The 21,808-nt window shown below is 59.4% G+C and overlaps 2 protein-coding genes across 2 annotated transcripts; both read right to left on the bottom strand.

Annotated features, from left to right (window-relative positions):
* Nucleotides 1-654: 654 nt before the first annotated feature.
* Nucleotides 655-14,120, bottom strand: Ncln (nicalin). The gene is made up of 15 exons (XM_048342014.1): nt 13,790-14,120; nt 10,378-10,568; nt 10,032-10,176; nt 8,436-8,530; nt 7,321-7,401; nt 6,136-6,239; nt 5,344-5,432; nt 5,132-5,271; nt 4,681-4,859; nt 2,958-3,045; nt 2,633-2,671; nt 2,385-2,548; nt 2,145-2,198; nt 1,975-2,053; nt 655-1,872 (listed from the first exon to the last, which is right to left on the bottom strand). Exons 1-15 carry the CDS (start codon nt 13,971-13,973, stop codon nt 1,813-1,815), a joined length of 1,692 nt encoding a protein of 563 aa, XP_048197971.1. The 5' UTR covers nt 13,974-14,120; the 3' UTR covers nt 655-1,812.
* Nucleotides 14,121-19,185: 5,065 nt separating this feature from the next.
* S1pr4 (sphingosine-1-phosphate receptor 4) lies at nt 19,186-20,733 on the bottom strand. Its single transcript, XM_048342052.1, has one exon. The coding sequence runs from the start codon at nt 20,688-20,690 to the stop codon at nt 19,533-19,535; it is 1,158 nt and encodes a 385-aa protein (XP_048198009.1). The 5' UTR covers nt 20,691-20,733; the 3' UTR covers nt 19,186-19,532.
* Between the last annotated feature and the right edge of the window lie 1,075 nt (nt 20,734-21,808).

Raw genomic sequence — 21,808 nt, 5'->3', positions numbered from 1 at the left:
GTACCTGGAGCTCCCTTTGGTGGCTGGGTCAGTGTCAAGCACAACTGCATCCAGCAGGAGCCCAGCACAAAGCAGCTAGGCCGTTGAGTGAAATGGAGTCACAGACACCACTGGCCACCGGGGGCCCGAGGGGCTTCTGACCACCATGCCACGACAGCTGGTCCACACCCAGGGCCTCAGCCCGCGGGGGAGACTGCGCAGAGGGGCTGGCGAGGGGCCGTGTGGGAGGGTGTGCAGGGTCTTTTTCTAGTGGAGTTTGAAATCTGGGTCTCAGGCTCTACTGCTGAGCCCTCCCCCCCTCCCCTAGTCCTTTCACTTCTGTGATGCTTAAGACATGGATAGCCTCAGACCCCACCCCCATCGCTGCAGATGGGCTGCAGGGAGCTGACCAGCAAGGTCCTGGCCAGGGGTCCCCCAGCAGTGGAGGATCTTCAGGCTGTGGCTACCCTGAAAGCCTGCACACGGGGCAGAGGAGGTAGAGCAAGACAGGTGGCTTGGCTCAGGGGAGCCTGGGTCAGGGGCAGGACAGGCAGGAAGGGCCAGGCAGCCCCCATGACTCAGCTGGCCCTTCCACACTCTCACTTCCCAGGGTCCCCCACTCCAGGATCCCAAATGCATGAAAAGTGGGTGCAACCGAGGCCTCAGCTTCCTGACAGGAAGGGCAAGGGCAGGTCTTTCAATATGGCTTTATTTTCTGAAGGGCAACTGTGCCCCCACCAGCCAAGCCCGGGTGGGCACCCATCCCCACCTGCCAGGGACAAGGGGAGGCAGCTCGCAGCTGGCATGGCACCCCAACCTTGCACGGGGCAGCAGGCGCTAGCCTCGCTCCTTGCCAGCGGCAGGGACAGTACCTGGAGGTGGCCAGGCCACCTGGACCCTCAGTAAACAGTCTTGAGCAGCGGGAGGCCTGGGGGGGATGAACCCCTTCGTCCTCAGACTCAGGATACCCAGGGGCAGCCAGGGCTGTGTCTGTGCAGACTCAGTGCTGGGCCCCGAGCCCTGTGGGGTCGGAGCCGCCCTGGGGCGCAGGGCCTGGGCAGGTGGGCTCACTCAGCCTCCTGTGAACACTGCACTGATTATATTGCTAACGAATCAGTAGGCCGTGGTCTCCCTGAGGTCAATTTTGGCGCTCGAGCCCCCAACCCCTCCACATTCCTCCTCAAAGAAGGATTACCCAAGCAGGTGCTGCTGCGGGTCACAGAAGAGGGCTGAGCCCGTCTTAGTGTGTCAGCTGCCCCCGACCTGCCTGGCCATCGCTCCTGGGGCACAGAGGGGCTGGCTCGGCCCGATCGCCTGGGTAGGGGCCCCAGGCTGCTTGTGCCCCACACCAGGTGCAGGGGACAGACATCCGGGAAGCCTGGGGGACGGGGAAAAGCTGAGGTTGTGTGGGGACAGGCAGGCAGACGCAGACTCACAAGCACTGGGGACAGCCTGGGGAAGTGGGTGCGGGTGGAGGAGGACAGTATGTGGGGGTGGGGACATTTGGCTCAGGAGACCCCAGCCTGCCCTTGTCAGACACGGAGTTCAGGAGGAGACAGGCCGGTGCCTGCATGGAGATGGTAACTCCAGCCCCACCCCATGGGCGTGAGGAAGAGGAGATAAATACCAGTCCAGTCACGGGGCGGGCCAGGCAGGGCTGGGGGCTGGCTACTGCACAGGACTCATGCGGGCTGCCTGGCCCTGGGCCCCCACCAGGCTTTCCTCCGAGAAAATCCAAGGGAAGGGAAAGAGGCAGCCACCCTAAGTCCACGAGCACGGCGTGGAAAAGCCCTTTGGCGTTCTTCCATGCTGGGCAGGGCCGCAGGGCAGCGCTCACTGCGCCTTGGCCTTGAGCAGGATCCTCTGCACCGTCTTGTAGAGCAGGTGGAAATGCTGCAGGGACACACGGACCCAGGGGCGGTGGGGTGAGGCCAGGGGGCGCTGCACCTGGCAGCAGAGCTTGCAGGCCTCGACCACGCCCCATCGCCCCCTCACCTGGACCGCCGTGTAGGCCATGCCCAGGTAGGCGCCGATGCACACAGCCAGCAGCAGGTCGAAGATGGCAGGCTTCACCCTGGAGTGCGGGGTTCGGGGATGGGGTCAGAGCCAGCCCGAGAGGACCAGTGGGCAGCATTCCCCACAGCTCTCATGGGTATAGCACTCACCTGTATGCGTTCATCACCTGCTTCAGCTGGTCATAGAAGACAAACTCAGGGTCCCTAGGAAGAAAGGGTCCCTCAGCATCCCAGGCCAGCCCTGTCCCAGGCCCTGCACCTGGGGAGAGGCCTCCTGAGGCCCAGAGGGGAGCAGTGGGGGAGGGGCTGGATAAGCAGATGCCCAGCTCTCCGCAGTTCCCAAGTCCTCTGACTGCCCCGCCCACCCCTCATCTCCTGTGGGAGGCCCACCGCTTGTCCGCCTTCACATGGTACTGCCGCACATCCTTCAGGTAGCGGCCCAGGAAGTGCTCCAGCGTGCTGAGGAATGGGCCATCCTTGTCCAGCAGCTGCGCGGCGCGGGGCTGGTTGGTCAGCCAGTCCATCACTGAGTCTAGCTGCTCTTGCTGCACCTGCTGTGGCACGGGGTGGGTGGGGTCACGGTGATGGCCCACCTCTATTCCACCCCCACCGGACCGCCGCCTCTCCCGGGTCCTTACCATCTGCTCAGTAAACACGGGCATGTCTGGGGGTGTCCCCTGCGGAGAGAGCAGGCAGGTCTGAAGGGGCATAGACGGCCCAGCATGGCATGGTGGGTGGGGCCTGCCAGGGCTGGGAGGTGGGTGTGGTCAGTGGGTGGGGCCTGTCAGGGGGCGTGGCAGGTATGGTGGGGCCTGTCAGGGCAGGTGTGACCAGCAGGAAGTGGTCAGCAGAGTGAGGGAGGGGGCACGGCCAACAGAGGGGCCTATATGAGTGGGTGTGGCCCGCAGGGGCAGGCATGGGGCGGGCCTATCTGCTCGCTCGGTGCAGTGGGCGGGGCCTCACCTTCTCTGTGAGGTTGTAGATGACCCGAGTCAGGGCCTCCGCGATGATCCTCGTGTTGCGGGTCAGTGTCTTGGAGTCCACGCGGGATCTGTGGGGAGGGGGACATGGAACCCCTGCTATCGCCTGCTCACCGCGGCGAGGCCAGCGCACAGCCATACGGGTGCCCCTCCCAGGACAGGACAGGCGACCTCGGGCCGTTATGACCTCCGCACAGGGGTGGAGGGCGGACCCCCAAATCCAAATGACATCCACCCAGACTGTGTAGCCAGGGCTTCATCTGGAGACAGCCTTTACATGGATGCTGAAATGAGATCATGCTGGGGGGAGGGGGGAGTGCCCAAACAAAGAGACACCGAAGCCATGGGCACTGGAGGCAAAAGACTGGGGTGGGGCTGGGAATATGGTCTAGTGGTAGAGTGCTTGCTTCCACATACATGAAGCCCTGGGTTCGATTCCTCAACACCACATATATAGAAAAAGCCCAGGACTGGCAAAAAAAAAAAGATTGGGATGATGGCAGAGGTAGGAAGGACCCCACCTCACCTGAACCTACCACTCAGCCCTAGAGGGGATCTAAGCAAAGTCACCAGGCTGCTGAAGGCCTGGGGCTGCACATCCCACAAGCAGGGGCTCTCCGGATGAGGGGTGCTGGGGGTCTGGGACAGAGCTGGGGCTATCCACCTCCCAACATTGCTAATGACCTGGAAAATGGTGTGGGTGACTCGGGGGTGAAGGCCAAGCTCCAAAAGCCTAGACTCCAAGAATGTCAGAGGGCACCTGGGAAGCTCGGGGAAGCCAGTTCAAGCTACCAAGGGAGGATGGCTGTGAGGACCTGTCACAAGCAGGGTCATGGGGCTCTGGCCCCATACTCCAGTGTCTGGGACACACAGAACACCTACACTACCATGGGCCTCTGCTCCAAGCCAGAGAATAGGGTGAAGAGCAGGCAAGGACCACCTAAGCTCCACAATACCAAGCTTGGCAGGGCAGGGAGCCCAGCTGGGGACAGAGTTCAAGGGCTGGCTGCGATTTCCTCCAATGCTTACTGACTTAAAACTCTACTTCAAGAGGCTCACACCTATAAATCCAGCGACTCACTCGGCAGAAATCAGGAGGATCATGGTTCAATGCCAGTCCAGGTAAGATATTGCAAGAGTACATCTCAAGGAAGTGAAGCTATTATGAGGTGGCATGCACCTTTGTCCTAGCTTGTCAGGAAGCCTAAAATAGGTAGGTCCAGGCATGCACCTGGCAAGAAGTGAGCTTCTTGGTGGGACACCCTGCCTAGCAGGCACCAGACCCTGGGATGAATATCAAGTACCATAAAAAATACAAATCCAGATGGGTGCCAGTGGTTCATGGCTGTCATTCTAGCTCCTCAGGAGGCTGAGATATGAGGGTCAGGGTTGGAAGTCAGCCTTGGCAACAAAGTTCATGGGACTCTTATCTCCATTTAATTAGCCCAAAAACCTGGAAGTTGAACTGTGGTTCAAGTGGTAGAGCACCATTAGCCTCCAGCAAAAAAGCTCAGGGACAACGCTCAGGCCCCAAGTTCAAGCCCCAGGAATGGCCACACACACACACAAAATAAATAAAAATAAACCAATAAAACCCCCAAACCCCAGTGCAGAAAAGCACAGCCCATGCAGTGCTGCTGCCATGCTGAGGAGCTATCCGTGCTCTGTGCCAGGTGAGGGCTGAGGGGCCCCAAGGCTCTGCTCACCGCACGTCCATGATGCTGCTGCGCTGCCCATCGCGGTGGCTGTCCAGGTGGGACAGGGTGAAGGCCGGCAGGCGGCGGATGGCGAAGCGCTCATGCTCCCAGGCCAGCACGTCGTCGGCCAGGTTTATCTTCTTGTGCACCATGGAGAAGCGCACCTCGGGGAACTGGTGTGCAGCCACCTGCGGGAGTGGCAGGGGAGGGGGACAGGTCTGAGGCCCTGGAGTCTCTGTGCTCAGGACCTGCTGGCGGGGGAGGGGGATGCGGAGGAGGGGGACCAGTCTGAGGCCCTGGCATCTGTGCTCAGGACCTGCTGGGGGGGAGGAAGGGTGCAAGGGAGGGGGACCGGTCTGAGGCCCTGGCATCTGTGCTCAGGACCCGCTGGCCAGGAGGTTGCAGTGCAGGGAGGCCCGTGCAGGGTTGGGGAGGAGCCATGGGCGGCTCAGACACCCACCGTCTCAAGCTCCCGCAGGAAGGCGTGCTGCAGGGTCCCCTCGCGTGGCGGCTTGGACACATGCAGGTGCAGCTGGCTACCGCGGCCCACTGTGTCCAGGCACAGGACGAAGGCTACGTTGTCCTGCAGCAGGCTGGAATCTGAGGAGCAGCAGGGGCTCAGGGGGGTGGCGGGAAGGCGGGGGGGCCCAGGCCCCAGCCCACTGCACTCACCTGTGTGGTCCAGGTTGTCCTCCAGCCAGCGCTTGGTGCCCTGGTAGTTAAACTTGCCCCCTCCAGAGGCGAAGAACAGCAGGTTGTACCTGGGGGTGGGGGCACAACACACAAACTCAGAAACATGATGAGTTCCCGGGATGAGTAGTTTTCCCGGGGTGTCCTGAGCCAGTGAAATGGCACCCCGGCCCCCACCCACTCCACGCCAGTCCTGACTGCTACCTGTGTACCCAGATGGCAAAGCTTCAGAGCTCTGCACCCCAGAGAGGTGGGTATGTGGAGCAGACTGGGTGGGGGCTCTCGGTGAGGTGAGGGGGGCTTGGGAACCTGTCTTTGGTGCCTGTCCACCTACCAGGGCCACAGCTCACTCTCATGGCCCTGGTGAAGCCGCAGCAACAGTACAGATGCCAAGACCTGGCTCTGCACCCTCACTCTCATCAGCCCTGCCCGCCAGCTCACTGCAGGGGTGACATCCACAACCTCTGGGAACCTGGAAAGCTGCTTGGCTGGAAGCAGGACCTCTGCACATGCATGTACACACATGTAAACACACATACACACAGATGGAGGCATGGCTCCACAGTACACACCAGGGACAGCAGCCCTGATGCACCCAAAGAACCATCCGGTCCATGTCTACTGTGCACAGGGTGAGCCTGGTTTGATCAACCTGTAGCCAGTTCTGTTCCTGCTCTTTTAGTCTATGCACACGCCTCACACACACTGCCAGCCTCCTGGGGCCCAGGCCCAGGCCCCCACAGCCCCGACCCGCCCGGCCTGGCGGGCACTCACGCTGCGTGTGTACGCTTGTAGGTGTAGAGGCGGGAGAAGAGGCGGGCCAGTTCCAGCAGCACTGAGATGCCACTGCCGTTCGAGTCCGCACCGAGGGACAGCCACTGCAGGGAGACAGACCAAGGGGATACTGGGTGTCACCCCCACGCCCCACCAACCCCCCTCCAGTCCTCCTGCAGTGCAGGGCAGGGCAGGGCAGGACTGGCTCCCTCCCACAGCTGCGCATGCCCAGCGGACTGCACCTCACATCTGGAGGCCGAGCCCCAGTACTCAAGACCTCAGTCATGTGGGGGTGCAGCCTCAGCACCTGCCCAATCCACTTCCGTGTCCTAAATAATACCACCAAGAGTGCAAGAAGTGGCTCACAGGGACAGAAGAGGTGAGTGTCAGTGGCTCATGCCTGTAATCCCAGCTATTCAGGAGGCAGAGATCAGGAGGATCACAATTCAAAATTAGCTCAGACAAAGAGTTCATCACAAGACTCCCATCTCAATCTACACCATATCAAATAAACCAAGTAGGTACATCTTGGTCCAGGCACATGCTCAGGCTCAAAAATAACCAGTGCAAAGCAGGACTGGAGGTGTGGCTCAGTGGTAGAGCACTTGCCTAGTGAGCCCAAGACCCTGAGTTCAAACCTCAGTATTGAGAAAAAGAAGAGAGGGAGGGAGGAATACCTAATGACACACCTTAAACAGTGAGTTGTGTTACTCTAAAGATGGCCCAGCCAGGCACTGGTGGCTCATACCTGTAATCCTAGCTACTCAGGAGACTGAGATCTGAGGATCCAGGTTCAAAGCCAGCCTGGGTAGCAAAGTCTACAATACTCTTATCTCCAATGAACTACCAGGAAACTGGAAGTGGAGCTGGGGTTCACATTGGTAGAGCGCTAGCCTTGAGCAAAAAGAGCTCAGGGACAGTGCCTAGGCCCCGATTTCAATCCCCATGACTGACCAAAAAATTTTTTTAAAAACATGGCACAGGTACAGTCATGGCCAAACAGTACAAAGGCGTGTTGGGCCAAAGGAAGGGGGCTTGGGCTACTCCACCCGGCCAGGGGGGCATCCTCAGCACAGGACTTGGCCTTTCCCCGGAGTGCACCGGCCCCACCATGGACTGCACAGTAGCCCTGGGAGCCCCCCACCCCACTCCACTTCTTCCAGGCCCAGAGGGAGCTGTACTTACAGGGGCCACACCGAAGGCGTCGTAGTGAGCCACAATGACGATGGTGGGGAGGTCCTCTCCACCCAGCCCGGTCAGCCGCCCCTGCGGGAGTCAGGCTGAGTCATGGGGGGCTCCCTGTGTCTGCCACACCCCCGGCCTGCATGGGGAGGAACCGTATCCCCAGGGAAGGGAATGGGCAGGAGAACAGCCTCCCTACGGAGAAAAGGCAAGCCCATCTGGACTTCTAGCTTGGAGGAACACATGGATCCGTGCAAAGTACTCAGGAGAGCTACCGTGGATGACATGGATGATGGCTGTGGCTATGTGTCAACACGTCAGAGGCCCTGCAGGGCACCAACCCACGCCTGTGCATGGCAAGTGACACAGGCCTGATCAGCCCAGGACTTGCAACAACCTAATGGCACAGATACACAGCCCACGACCCGGCTCTCCCTGCAGCCCCAAGCCAGGGCTGGCCCCAGCCACACACCGAGTCTATGGGGGAGGGCAGACCAGGGGCCTCCTGACCCCATGGGCCCAGCCTCCTCCCAGAACACAGCCAACCCAGTGACAGGAGGGTCAGGAGAACAGGGACACCAGACCCAGCAGCCCACTGCCACACTCCCAGTGAGCAACACAGAAGCTTCTAGAAACCTGTGGCAGGGCGGATGCACTGATAAAAGGCCTTCCAAACCTGGGGTCCCTTAGCTGGGTCTAGACACAGGGAGCTGGGCAAAACATGACCCTCTGCGAGCCCTGTCCACCTGTCATGGCAGCGCCTCTGCCCTTGGCCTGGCCACTCTGCTGGGCCATGGGCCCCAGACTGGGTGTCCCACCCAGCCCAAGCCCTTGGCTGGCAGAGCCCCCATGGCAGCCTTCCCCGTGGGGGCTGGTCATGGCAAGGGAGAGCTAAGCCTTGCTGTCACGCCTCAGCATACAGCAGGGGCCTAAACAGTGGTTCCTGGGAGGGCCACAAAGGCCAAGGGGTGTGGTGACAGAATGGAACTAGGTAGGGGACTGGCAGAGGCCAGGGAGCCCAGGAGGCGGGTGGACAGAGGCCCAGCCGGTGTTCCTGGCCGGACTCCGGGTGGCAGCGTGGGGAGGCCTGGCTGGGCAGGGCAGAATCGCACCCTTACCTCCACACTGGTGATAAGCCAGTCGCTGACGGCCTTGCTTTGCACCCCGCTGGTGACCATCTGGAAGCCGTTGGCAGTGGCCGTGTGCAGCAGCACTGAGGATGGGAAGGGCGGTCACCTGAGCCCAGCCGCCACCCCTCAGCCACCCAAGGCCAAGGTTGGCCATGGCAACCCCGCACCCCAAACTCAGGAACCCGTGTGCCTGAGCTAGAGTGGGACAGAAGGCTTGCATTTAGGGGCCACCCTGGACTCCTTTCTCCGGGGTACTGGACGGCCCCCCTTGCATCCAGCGCAGCCACACTCAACACCTCTGTGCTGCGGAGCTTGAGCCACACTTGATCAATCCACCAGCTGATGGGGAGGGCCCCTGCCTGGCCTGTGCACGCCCTGGGTTTACCCCCAGTGCCTCAAAACCAGAGCCACGTCACCACAGAGTGAGCTCGGAGAGGCAGGCTCTCAGAACTCCCTGTCATGTTTTTGCAACCCCTTGTGAGTCTTGGCGTACTTCAAAACACTAGTTTCTGGGTTATGACCAGTGTGTTCGGTTTCATATCCTGCCCTTCCCCACAAACTGCTGTGAAACAAGCATATCCCTTTGCCACAAAAATGCTACTACCTCATCAGAGCGTGTGCATGTGTAGTGGGGCTTGAATTCCTGAGCCTTGGACTTGTACTTTTTTTTACTCAAGGCTGACACTCTACCACTGGAACACTTCCAGTTTTTGGGTGGTGTGTGTGTGTGTGTTAGGTCGTGTGTGTGTGTGTGTTAGGTCGTGTGTGTGTGTGTGTGTGTGTGTGTGTGTGTGTGTGTTAGGTCCTGGGGCTTAACCTCAGAACTTAGGCCCTGTCCCTGAGCTTTTTATGCTCAAGGCTAGTGCTCTACTGCTTCAGCCAAAGCTCCACTTCTACCTTTTTACTGGCTAAGTGGATACAAGATTCTCATGGACTTTCCTTTCTCCTATGATCCCCACTCACATCTCAGCCTCCTGAGTAGCTGGGATCACATTTTAATAGCTGTGTAATATTCCACTCAGGGCAGCTTGGCCCCTCTTTCTCCCCCTGGGAGTTCTGAGGCGGTCATGCGTGGTCTGCATTCGCGTGGGGACCGGGGTGGGAACACGTGTCCAGGGCTGGATGGTCAGTGAGCACTTTGGGCTGTCTGGGTGGATGGTTGCCCTGAGCAACAGCAAAGCAAGTAGTGGCCTGTATACTGATAAAACTTTACCAGGCACCCAGAGGCAGCGTCCGCCGGGTGCAGCCAGCGTGCCAGCGGCACGCCTGCAGTGCCGGCATCCCCAGGGATTTGCTGCCTCCCCTTCCTCCTGGTTCTTTCTGTGGTGCTGGAGGTGAGGCAGGCCTGGCACTGGCAAGGCCAGCTCTACACCCCCCCTCCCCCAGCTGCCCCTCTGACTGCTAGCTGACTCCCTCCTGATGGCAGCTCCCCCAACTTAGGCATGGGGAGCGAGATGGCCTTCTCCAGACCCCACCAAGCCCCTGAGCAGTGCCTGCATGCCAGCCACGGGAACCCTGGGCTGCCACGCTCTCGGCCACCCACATGGAAGCGGAGCCCCCCCCCCCCCCCCCGCACACACACACCTTCCGCAGCAGAGGCAGAGCCCTGTGAGGCGGAGGCGGCCTGTGTTTGCTCGTAGATGGACAGCAGGGCCTCATCCTCCACAGCGAAGTACACGGGAACGATGGTCTCCATGGCCAGCATCTCAGGCTCGATCTCCATGAATTGCTGTGGGGGAGACCGCAGTCAGGGGAGGGGCAGGAACCCCCACAGGGCCCCAGCAGGCCCCGAGCATGGACAGCAGGAACACCCAGGCTCACGGTGCCAGGTCATTCTCAGGGACATCTTGGGTGCCCCCCAGTGCTGACAGGGGTCCCCCCCCAGGGCACCCAGAGGCCACATGGTGCGGCGCAGGGGGGCGAGGCTCACCCGGACGACGTCCTGCGGCACAGCGGCCATGGCACGGGGCAGGATGATGACCACGGCGCCCGCTGACTGCCGCAGCGCCTTCTGGTACTGCTCGTAGGAGAAGTCCAGCAGCCGCATGAGCACGCAGCGGCGGCTCAGCACGTCCGCGTCCACCGTGCGCGCCTCGGTGTTGAGCACCGCGTTCCGTGTGCCTGCACGACATGGGCAGGGCGTCACCAGGGGCAGCCTACCCACCCCGGGCACAAGCTGCGCCACCCCCTGATCCCGGGGCAGCTTTGCCCAGCCCTGCCCACGCTGACTGCCATGCCCATGGGTCCTGTGGGGACTCTAAAGAGCACCCATTGGGGAAGGGATGCGGAGGGCATCACACCCAGTGTCAACCCCAGAACTGGAAAGGTATGCCCATCTGGGACAATACGGCAGCCCTGGACACTGCCGAAACAACACACAGCTGGGCACGCAGCCTCCAGGACTGTGGTGGGGTGTAACCTGTGCCCCCCCCAGCCACTCTCCCCAAGTTCCTGTGTCCCCGAGTGGGGGCCTCTCGCTTGGAGGAGACTCAGTACACAGAGCTACACCCACGCAGGATGGGGGCATACCCATTGGTACATCCCATGTACAGGGGGCCAGTGGAGGGCGGCTTAGCAGCTCTGAAAGCCCAGGGTGGCACAGAATGCCCATAGGACCCCTGGACGGGGCCGGATGTCACAGCCCTGGTGTCATGCAGGGGACAAAGAAAAGCTTGTTCTCAGCTGGATGCTGGTAGCTCACACCTGTAATCATAATTACTCAGAAGGCTGAAATCTGAGGATCAAGGTTCAAAGCCAGTCTGGGCAGGAACGTCTGTGAGGCTCTTATCTCTAATTAAAAACCAAAAAGCCAGACTGGACCTGTGGCTCAAGTAGTAGAATGCTAGACTTGAGCACAAAAGCTCAGGGACAGTGCTCACATCCTGAGTTCAAGCCCAGGCCCAGCACATACACAAAAAGAAATGTTCACTATCCTGGCAAAGTAGCCAAAGACGGGGGTGGGTCTGGGAGGTCCAAATGCTGCACGGGCCAAGCAGAGCCAGGTGAGCAGGCAGGACGCAGATGTGGCTCGGGAATGAGGGTGCTCTCTAGCTGGCTCTGCCCAGGAGACCAGGGAGACAGGGGCTGCGGGAGGTGACCATGAGCTAGGAGGCTTGGGGCTACCCACACAGAGCTTGGGGCTCTGGGCCAGGAGCTCTCCAGGAACAGGCTGGGAGACAGAGCACAGGGAGGGTCTGGCTGGCAGAAGCAGGCACTGGAGCTCCCAGCGGTGGGGACCCAGGACTCAGAAGGGACACCTGTGCCCCCCCAATGGGAAGAGGTCAGAGCCAGCTGGGAGATCAAGGCTCCTCTGCTCCCCTCCAAAGCCCCCAAGGGCTGCCCTCTCTTGGAGAGGAGGGCAGCAAAGACTTTGAAGATGTCCTCGGGGCTGCTCGACAGCCCTCCCTAACCCACCTGTCCCCAAAACCTGGGGCCTGCCAAGGAAGGGTCCTCCACCACCTGTCCATCCAAGGTCCCTCTGGTCATTGTGACTCAGTTGCCCATGAGGGCAGGGCACCCGCAGAAAGGGGGGACCACAGACAGTGTGAGCCAAGAGAGGGTCCCCTCCCCAGGACACCCTGGGGGCACTGGCCTCTGCTGGAAACTGGCCATACCTCCCATACCTGTGAGGGCCTCAGGGCGGGACAGACACCCAGAGCCAGTGTGGACATCATCTCCCACAGCACAGCTGACAGATACTGGCAGCCCACACAGCAGGCCCAGACCTATATGGAGGTCTGTGTAAGCTTTCTCTACCAAGGACTGGAGGGCCACATGTGCAGTTGTCAGTGTAAAGGTGGCCACAGGCACAGCCCATAATGTGCTAATAAAACTTGATTTACAATTGCAGATGGGGGGCCGGAGTGCAGTGAGCCCACATCTGACTGAGGAGCCTTGTGAAGTTGGGCTGTTCCCAAGAGACATTTCCCCACTTCACAGGGGCGAGTGAGGCCAAGCAGGGGGCAGCACCTAGCTGGTGACCTTGGTGGGTCACCCCTTCCTACAGGCACAGATGGCCTGGTTTCTCCACAGCAGCCAGAGGAAGTTGGGTAAGGAGCTAGAAAGCACCATGGGTTGCAGCTGGGGTGCTGCTCCAGGTTGGGGAGCCCCAGGGTTGGAGGATCTGGGGAATGACTTATGCACAGAAACCCAGGATGGCAGAGGCCATGCCCCACCCCAGCACAGGATGTGGAGCATGAGGGGGCAGGAGGGGACCTTTGCCTTCCTGGGTTGGCAGGAAGGGCAGGGCTGGGCAGCTGCCTCCAGTGCCCCTCTGCCCAGCTTCCATCCTCCTCTCAGTCTCCTGAGGACTTCTGAACAGGAGCAATAAACACAGGGTGAGGAGGGTGATGGAGAGGGCAGATGGGAGTCAAGCTGGGTGGAGGTGAGGGCTGGTTGGGCCCTTAGCTGAGGCTCAGGGGTGTCCAGAGGCCACAGGCTGTGTCTCAGCCAGTATGGCTCAGGTGAGACATGAAAGATACAAGAGACTCCGCAGTCCAGTGACAGCAGGGTCTCCTCCATCACTCAAGCCTCACCTGACCCCCTCCCCCAGTGCCAACTATGTGGGGTCACTCCCTGGAGGCAACCCAGGCTCTGCTGGGTGCAGAACAGTGACTCGTTTTGTGCGCACACTGCACACTGGGAGACCCTCAGTCATGACAGCCACAACATCCCCCAGACATGACAACCAGGGCTCTAAGTAGAAACCACGCAAACTTCTGAGCAAAAGAGGAGCCACCTCCATAGACTCGGGCACCCTGAAAGGGCGTGGCGGAGCCCTGGGGACCTAAGGGGGCTCAGCTGGGCCTCACAGTACCACCAGGGCAGTCACTCAGAATGGGACCAGCCTGAGCGCAAGGCACCCTTCACCTGGAGGTCAGGCCTTGCTCTCAGCTGGGAGCAGGGGGCAAGCAGACACCCAGAAGGTTCCAGAATACCAGACACAATCAGGGTCAGGCCCCATGAGGCTTCCGATAACAGGTGGCCAAAGGCCCTAAGGATCCAGGGGTCACGCTGGAGGGGGTGGGGTCCCTGGGATCTGGAAGGGGAGCAGGTGGGGGTCGGGGGTTGAGGAGGCGGAGCCAAAGGAGGGAAGCAAAAGGGGCCTGGAGGCCAGGCTTGGGCGCAGCTGCCGGCCAGGCGAGGGCCAGGGGGACTCCGGCGGGTGGATTTGAGGAGACGGGCTGGCGTGGTGGGTCCCGGGGCCCAGTGTAGCCCCGAAGAGGGCTGGGCCAGGGCAGAGGCCGCGCGATGACCCAGCCCCGGGGGACGTCCGTGTCCGGCGGGGGCCCGGGGGTCCCGGCGGGGGCGGGGACGGGGACACGCGGGGCGCACGCACGCACCGTAGGGCTGGCCCTGCAGGTCGTACTGCTGCATGCGGTACACCGTAAACTCGTGCGCGGCGTCGGCGGCCGGCAGAGGCGGCGCCACGAGCAGCAGCACCGCGGGCAGGAAGACGATGAAGCCCAGCGGGAGGCACGACGCCTTCAGCATGTTCTCCAGCACCTCGCCCGCTTCTTCCAACATCCTGGCCGGCGGCGGTGCCGCACGGGGCGGCGGCGGCGGCGACGACGACGACGACGACGACGAGACGAGGACGGAACGGTGGCGAGGACTACCGCGGACTCACCTCGGCATGGGTAGCCAACGGGGTCCTTCGGGCGCCGCGCCAGACAGCCCCGTACCGGCCCAGGGTCCTGCGGGCATCGCCGCGGACAACTCTACGGCTCGCATTGCCTCTTGGGAGTTGTAGTCCTCCGAGCGCGCACGCGGCGTCTCCTGGGAGTTGTAGGCATATTCATAGACTCCGCAAAGGAAGTGATGGGCAGTTTCATGTAACTCCCAAGTCGGAAAATAGAAACACTTGAAAATGACTATTTTTAAGAAGAATTTCCTGAAGTTTTGTCTTTGGCGTGGTGGGGGAGGGGCAAGAAACAGAAGCAGGACGTGACCTAGCGACCTGGAAGGAAGTAGGAAATAACGGAAAGAGGAAGTGCCCTGCTCGCGCGCTAGTTCTTCTGGGCGTTGTAGTCCCATTGTACACGTTGCAATGGATTGTGGTAACTGTAGTCCTGTAGTTGCGGAGAAAATGAAAATTCTTAAGGAAGACAGACATTAAAGTCCATGAAGTCCTAGGTCATTGGCTGGTCTGCACATTGACTTGTTCCTAAACCGGTGAGCACAAGTCCTGACACTGTGTAGGCTACACAATTTGGGGGTGAATGAATAAAAAACTCAAGATCGAAGGTTGCCTATCCTGATGTTGGTTGCATTGGTTAGATTTGTGGTCTGCAATCTGGGGTTTCCATAGTGTTTGGTGGTGTACTTGTTTATATTTATTCATATTTTAGACATAGTTACACTAAAATGTGTCCATTGAAATGTAATTGCTTAGAGGGAAGTTCAAATTTAATTTTGGTGTATCTCATATTTGTGTAAGAACTCAGCGTCTCAGGGCCACGGCACCAAAAATGTGAGTGAACGTTACATCACAACTCACACCCGTTATATGGGGACCTTAGAGGTTGGAAACAAATGGTACAGAAGACCCAGGTCCTCAGCTGAGTGACACCTTTAGGCGCCACTGTGTTTGAATTGTGCTCACTAAGATCAGCACAGGGCTTACAAGGTCTAGCTTCTTCCCTTCTCAGCTGCACTCCCAGGAACAAGTCATTTTCTGTCCCAGCTTGGCTTTCCTCAACTGTTAAACACTAGAAACACTGGGGACAGAGGAAGTGGTGCATGCCTGTAGTCTCAGCTACTTGGAGGGTGATACAGAGGATGGCTTGAACCCCAAAGTTCAAGATCAGATCATCAGTCTGATAACCCAATCTCCATCTCCCCATCCCCAACTCCTGAGTAGCTGGAATTGATCTTGACATTTCTTCGTGAAAGCATTGCAACGTCTCATCCTCCCAGCATGTGACTTCTGGAGAACGTGCTGCTTATGGCTATGAGTCTTCTGCCAGAAAAGAGCCCAACACAGTGGATGGATGGATGGGTGGGTGGGTGGGTGGATGCATGGATAGATGGGCAGGTGGGTGGATGGATTGATGTGTGGAGGGATGGGTGGGTGATAGATGCATGCATGGGTGAGTGGGTGGATGGGTAGATGGATGGATGGATTGATGTGTGGATGGATGGTTAGGTGAGTGGATGGATGGGTGGGTGGATGGATTGATGTGTGGATGGATGGGCAGATGGATGGATGGTGGATGGATGGGGAATTAGATGCAGGGGTGGATGGTTGGATGGATGGAGTTTGAATCCTGGCAACATGACCTTATGAAAGTGCACTAACCTCTCTGGTCCTCCAATTCTCCTCTTGTCTAGGGGAGCTAATTGTGTAACTGCCTCCTGCACTTCTTTCTGGGTTTAATACAGTGCATGGAACAATGTCTGGACCTAAGTGGAACCTCGGCTTTTTCATTGTCACTTGACAACATACACAGGGTGGTGCAAAGGTCACATTGTCAAACCTCAGCAGTATGCAGTGCTATCCCAATTCTCCCTTCCAGAAGAAGAAAATGAGGCTGTGCCGCATGGCAGAGCTGGGGTACTAGTGGGTTACAGGCACAGAATGAGGCATCTGCATTGATTCCCATACTCAGCCATGTCACATTTCTTGGGAACATACCTACGAGGAGAGGTAGGATGGAAGAGGCAGAACAAAAGGAGGCTTGCAGCCTAGGACAGGTGGCTCACACCAGTCATCCTAGCTACTCAGGAGGCTGAGATCTGAGGATCACAGTTCAAAGCCAGCCTAGGCAAGAAAGTCTGTGAGATTTTTATTTGCTATTAACCAGCAGAAAAAAAAAAAAGGCCAGAATAATAGCTTGTGGCTCCAATAGGAGAGCGCTAGCCTTGAGCCAAAAAGCTCAGTGACAGCATCCAGGCCCTGAGTTCAAGCTGCAGGACTGGCCCAAAAAGTAAAAAAGGCTGTCTGCCCCCAATCATTCAGAGTTCTGACAACCAGATGCCTACTGGGTACCAGGCTCTGTGCCAGGTTCCAGTGATACAGTCATGATCCCAACAAAGCATGAAGTCTAGGGGAGAAAAGGTACATGAGAACAGGGGTGCCTGGAGCTGGGATGGAGGCCACAGAGGTGACTGTGGGAGCCCCAAGGTCACCAAGGAAGGAGAAGAAATCCCATGGAGCTCGCTGGAGGTGCCAATATGGCACTCAGAGGATGGGCTGATGAGAGAGAAATGGGGAAGACACATGACAAGCAGGCTGTTCTGGTGGGGGTGACAAAACAAAGAGGAAGGGTCAGTGGAAGGAGCACTTGCAGAAAGCACAGGAACAAGGCCAGCTCACGCTGACCCAGAGACACAAGGGCAGAGGACTCAGACTCTACTCAGAGGCCCAGACTCTACTGGCTCCAAACTCTTGCTGTGCCTACGGCTACACACAGGACATGAATCAGGAAAGTAGGGGACAGGGAGGGGAAGAGGAACCTGCCCTCACTTATTGAGCCATGGAGAAGGCTTGAAACTTTTTCCTAGCTGGGTGCTAGCTGCTCACACCTGTAACCCTAGATACTCAGGAGGCTGTGCTCTGAGGATGCCAGTTCAAAGCCAGCCCCAGCAGGGAAGGAAAGACTCATCTTAGGAGACTCTTATCTCCAAGTAACCATCAGAAAACCAGAAGTGGTGCTGTGGCTCAAAGTGGTAGAGAGCTAGCCTTGAGCAAAAGAGCTCAGGGACAGTGCCCAGACAGGAGTTCAAACCCCATTATCAACAACAACAACAACAACAACAACAACAACAACAACAACAAAAACCTTTCTCCTGTGATTGACAGGAGAAAGTAGCCCACAAGTACTTGAAAAGTGGCCTGTGTATTATGGATTAAATTGCACCCACTCCCCCCAATCTGTATGTTCAATTCATGACCCCCAGGAACTCAGAGCAACTCAGAGCAGGGTGTCATTTGAAAACTAGGGTCCCTGCAGATGGGTTTGTTAGAATGGCGTATTGATAAGAGTGAGCCTTCAGGGCTGGGAATATGGCCTAGTGGCAAGAGTGGCTTGCCTCACATACATAAAGCCCTGGGTTCCATTCCTCAGCACCACATAAACAGAAAAAAAAAAGCCGGAAGTGGCCCTGCAGCTCAAGAGATAGAGTGCTAGCCTTGAGCAAAAAGAAGCCAGGGACAGTGCTCAGGCTCTGAGTCCAAGCTCCAGGACTGGCAAAAAGAAAAAAAAGTGAGCCTTCGTTCATTGGCAGATATTGTTATTTACAGAGGGGTTTGGACATGCACTAAGTACTAAGTGGCTCACACCTGTCATCCTAACTACTCAGGAGGCTGAGATCTGGAGGATTTGTGGCTAAAAGCCAACCTCAGGTAGAAAAGTTTGAAAGTCTCCATCTCCAATTAACAAGCAAGAAAAGCAGTTGTGATCCAAGTAGTAGAGTGCCAAGCCAGCCAGCCAAGTGAGCACGAGGCCCTGACACAGTGAGGGGCAGGGTAGGAAGATAGACACAAAGCTGGGCACTGGTGACTCTACCTAGGAGGCTGAGGTCTGAGGATCTGGGTTCAAAACCAGACAAGGTAGAAAAGTCCATGAAACTTTTGCTTTGTTTTGTTTTTGTTGCCAGTCCTGAGGCGTGGACTTAGGGCCTGAGCACTGTCCCTGGCTTCTTTTTGCTCAAGGTTAGCACTCTGCCACTTGAGCCACAGTGCCACTTCTGGCCGTTTTCTACATATGTGGTGCTGAGGAGTCGAACGCAGGGCTTCATGTATACGAGGCGAGCACTCTTGCCACTACCGCCATATCCCCAGCCCAGTCCATGAAACTTTTATCTTCAATGAACCACCAGAAAAACGGCAAGTGGAGCGGTGGCTCAAAGTTGTAGAGCATTAGCCTTGGGTGAAAAAGCTCAGGGACAGTGCCCAGGCCATAAGTTCAAGCCCCATGACTGAAAGGAAAAAAAAAAATGCAAAGAAAGAGATGCATAGATGGATGAGCTTCCAAAGGCCAAGAGCTGGAAAAATGGAGTCACCACCAGAAAACCAGATGAGGGTAAGGTCCCAGCTGTGCCCACCTTGACCTAAGACTTCCAGACTGAGCCAGAACCAAAGGTGTTCCTAGGAGAGCAAGACACTGAGAGACGGCACTCTTCACATTTCACTAAGTTTAATGAGTTTACAGGACCACAGGTGGCGAGTGAGACATGGGCCGTGGGCTCCTGGGCGCGCGCCTCCCACCGCGGGGCAGCGGAGCTAGAGCAGCTCGGAGCGGCGCTGTTGGGGGCCTGAGTGGCGACCCCGAGTCCCAGCCCCACCCCTCAGATCTGCCCGGACCGGGGTGGAGATGGGGAGTGGGACGCCTGGGCCACCATCCCCAGGCGCCACCGAATGTAAACGAATGCAAACTAAATACTATTACTGGGGCCAATCCTGTTCCCACCGTGGGGAGTCTCCCTCGGACTTCCCGGTCTGAACCCCCAAAGCTTCAAATCCAGGTCTTCGAGGCGGGCGCCCGCCGGGGCGGGAAGGCGGGGGCTCCGGGTGTCTCCGGAGAGGAAGTGAGCGACCGCCCGCCGCCCAGCTCGGGTCCGGCGTCCTTGCGACACCGACGCGCGCTCGCGCATGCGTGCGGAGGGGAAGGGGGATGCGCGCGCCCCCGCTCTTGACCGCGCCCCACGCCCACGCGCAGGGCTGGGTCACGCCACGGCCGCGCGCCTCCCCACGCGCGCGCGCAAGCCGGCCGCTCACCGCCCGCGCCCGCGCGCACGCACACACGCGCGCCAATCAGCCCGCGGGAGGCGACTTTGAACCTGCACTCGCCCGGGGTTTGGGGGAAACGCCGCGGCCTGGAACCCCAGCCAGGCCCAGAGCGCGGCCCAGGGGCCCCCAGGGGCCCCCAGCATCAGGGTCACACCAGCTCCCCTTACCGCTAGGCCGCAGTCCCGGTTATGGGGGGTGGCGTCGGCAACCCCGAGGGCTACGCGGAGGACCCCGACTCCCGGCCCGCCCGGAGCTCCCAGCCGGGCACGCCTCTCCCTGCATCCCCAGGGTCGCGTGGCTGCGCGCGCCCCGCGGCCCACGCCCGTCTGCCGCACCCCGGGCTGCGCGCGCCCTCAGATGCTCCGCACGCTGGAGACACTCGACAGGGGCTCCCGCATCCTGAAGCTGTGCGAGCGCGAACCCCGGAAGCTGTCTCTGGGCCGCAGCGAGCTGTCGGTGGTGGAGGCTCCGGACTGCGCCTCAGTGGCCCGAGCCAGGCAGTCCCCGGGCCCCCTCAGGCCCAGGCGGAGACACCCGCAGCACAGGAAGGCCAGCACGGCGCGGCACACCTCCCGGCTGCGGAACGAGTAGATGAGGGGGTTGATGGCCGAGTTGAGGACGGCCAGCGCCAGGATCCAGTCCATGCCCCGCAGGTACTCCTGTGCCCAGACATTGGAGCCGAAGATGTCCGCCAACAGCAGGCCAAAGAGGGGTCCCCAGCACACGACGAAAGCCACCAGGATCATGAGGACGGTCTTCAGGAGCCGGCGGGCCTTGCGCCTGGCCGGAGGGCGCGGGGCCTTCTGCCCGTTGGCCCTGACCACCCGGAAGATGGCCCCATAGAGGCCCAGGATGGCGACCAGGATAAGGGCGAAGAGCAGCACGCAGAAGAGGATGTAGTCCTTGGAGTAGAGGGGCAGGAGGGTGGAGCAGCGCGCGAAGGCGCACACGCAGTTCCAGCCCAGCAGCGGCAGCAGCCCCAGCAGCCCGGCCAGCAGCCAGCACAGCCCGATGAAGCCGTAGACCCTGCTGGTTTTGGTGGCCACACTCTCGGCCACCCGGACCATGGTGGCGAAGCGCTCACCCGCCGTGAAGAGGAGGCTGAAGGTGGAAGCGGCCAAGGCCATGAACAGCAGGCCCTCGCGCAGGAACCAGTGCGCAGGCGCCAGCTGGAAGGTGCGAGGGCCGGACAGCAGCACATTGGCCAGGTAGGCCAGGCCGGTGAGCAGGTCGCTGAGGGTGATGTTGACCAGGCAGTAGTACACCCAGCGCCGGGAGCGCATGTGGGTGCCGATGGCCGCCAGGACCAGCGCATTTTCCAGCACCACCAGGCAGCCCGCCGCCACCGACAAGCCCCGTAGCGCGCCCAGGCTGCCGTCCTCCGGCCCCCCGCGGCCGGCCAGCCGGCCCGAGTGGTTGTAATGCAGGATGATCAGCCGGCTGTGTCCCCCGGACGCGAGCCAGTAGCAGGACTCGGGGGCCACCGGGGACGGTGACCCCGTGGTGTTCATGGCCTCCCCTGGGGACAGACTGAGCCCTGAGTCAGGGTGGAGCCACCGCATTGGGTCTAGGTTTCCTGTTGTTTGAAATTTCCTGTTATTCAAGGTGCCCTGGGGTGGGGATGAAGCTGTGACGGGGAGGGGCCACCCCACCAACGGTTGAGGCGCTGGGGAAGCACCTCGTGCACCCTCCCCATCTCTGCCCCGCTGCTGTCCTCCTGGAAAGCAGGGAGGAGGGGCGGAGCTGCCAGGCACAGATGGGAAATGAAAGCCACCTGTCACCCGCTGACCCCCCCCAAGAAGCCGCCCTCCCCAGTGCCCCCCCCAAGCACACCCTTGCATGTGTCAGCACACACATACACTCACCCGCTTTTATGTTCCCCCCTCTTCCAGGGCTGACTTGTTCCGCTCAGAGGGGAAACTGAGGCCCAGGGAGACAAGGTGCATGCTGGGAACTGTTGGCCTCCAGCCCCTGCTCCCCCTACAAGGAGTGGAAGTGGCCACAACCCTTGCTCTGAGACACCAGAGACAAAAGAACTGTGGGTGCACCCCCCCATTCTGTGTACATAGGTTTAAGGTGACTCAACTTAACTATGGGTCTGAGGGAGCAGTGACCCTGGCCCCAGGTGTCTGAGGGGCCATTTCTAGGGTCAGGTACCCTCCCTCCCCCGGAAGTAGCACCCCAGGGAGTCCAGGGTGAGGGAAGACTGGAGGAGACCAGGGGAAGACAGAGCACCCCAAGTTCCTGGCACTGCCATCCCCCCCTTGTTTACTGTGCAGTTTGTGGGAAGCTTAGTGACTGGAGGTGACCCAACAGAAAGGGGGGGAAGCTGGGGGAGGGAGGGCCAGCAGCTGGGGTGTGAACGATTGAGTTTCAACCCCAGCCCACAAAGATCACTGAGTCGAACCAGCACAGAGAGCCCAGATCCTAAACAGCCACACCCTAGACTGAGCCTGGATCCCTGACTGAACCCTGACTCTGGTTTGACCTATGACTGTGCACATACCCTCAGTGCTGACCCCTGTCCCTGTACTGATTCCTGACCCCACTCAACTGCTCCAGCTGAGTGCCTGACCCACAGGTTGAGACAATACATTCAGGAGTAGGACGATGAACCATCTAAGGGAGC

The sequence above is a fragment of the Perognathus longimembris genome, chromosome 3 (genome assembly GCF_023159225.1).
Source record: "Perognathus longimembris pacificus isolate PPM17 chromosome 3, ASM2315922v1, whole genome shotgun sequence".
In the NCBI taxonomy this organism is placed as follows: domain Eukaryota; kingdom Metazoa; phylum Chordata; class Mammalia; order Rodentia; family Heteromyidae; genus Perognathus; species Perognathus longimembris.
The sequence above is the reverse complement of the archived record's forward strand: the minus strand, read 5'-3'. Positions and strand labels throughout refer to the sequence as shown.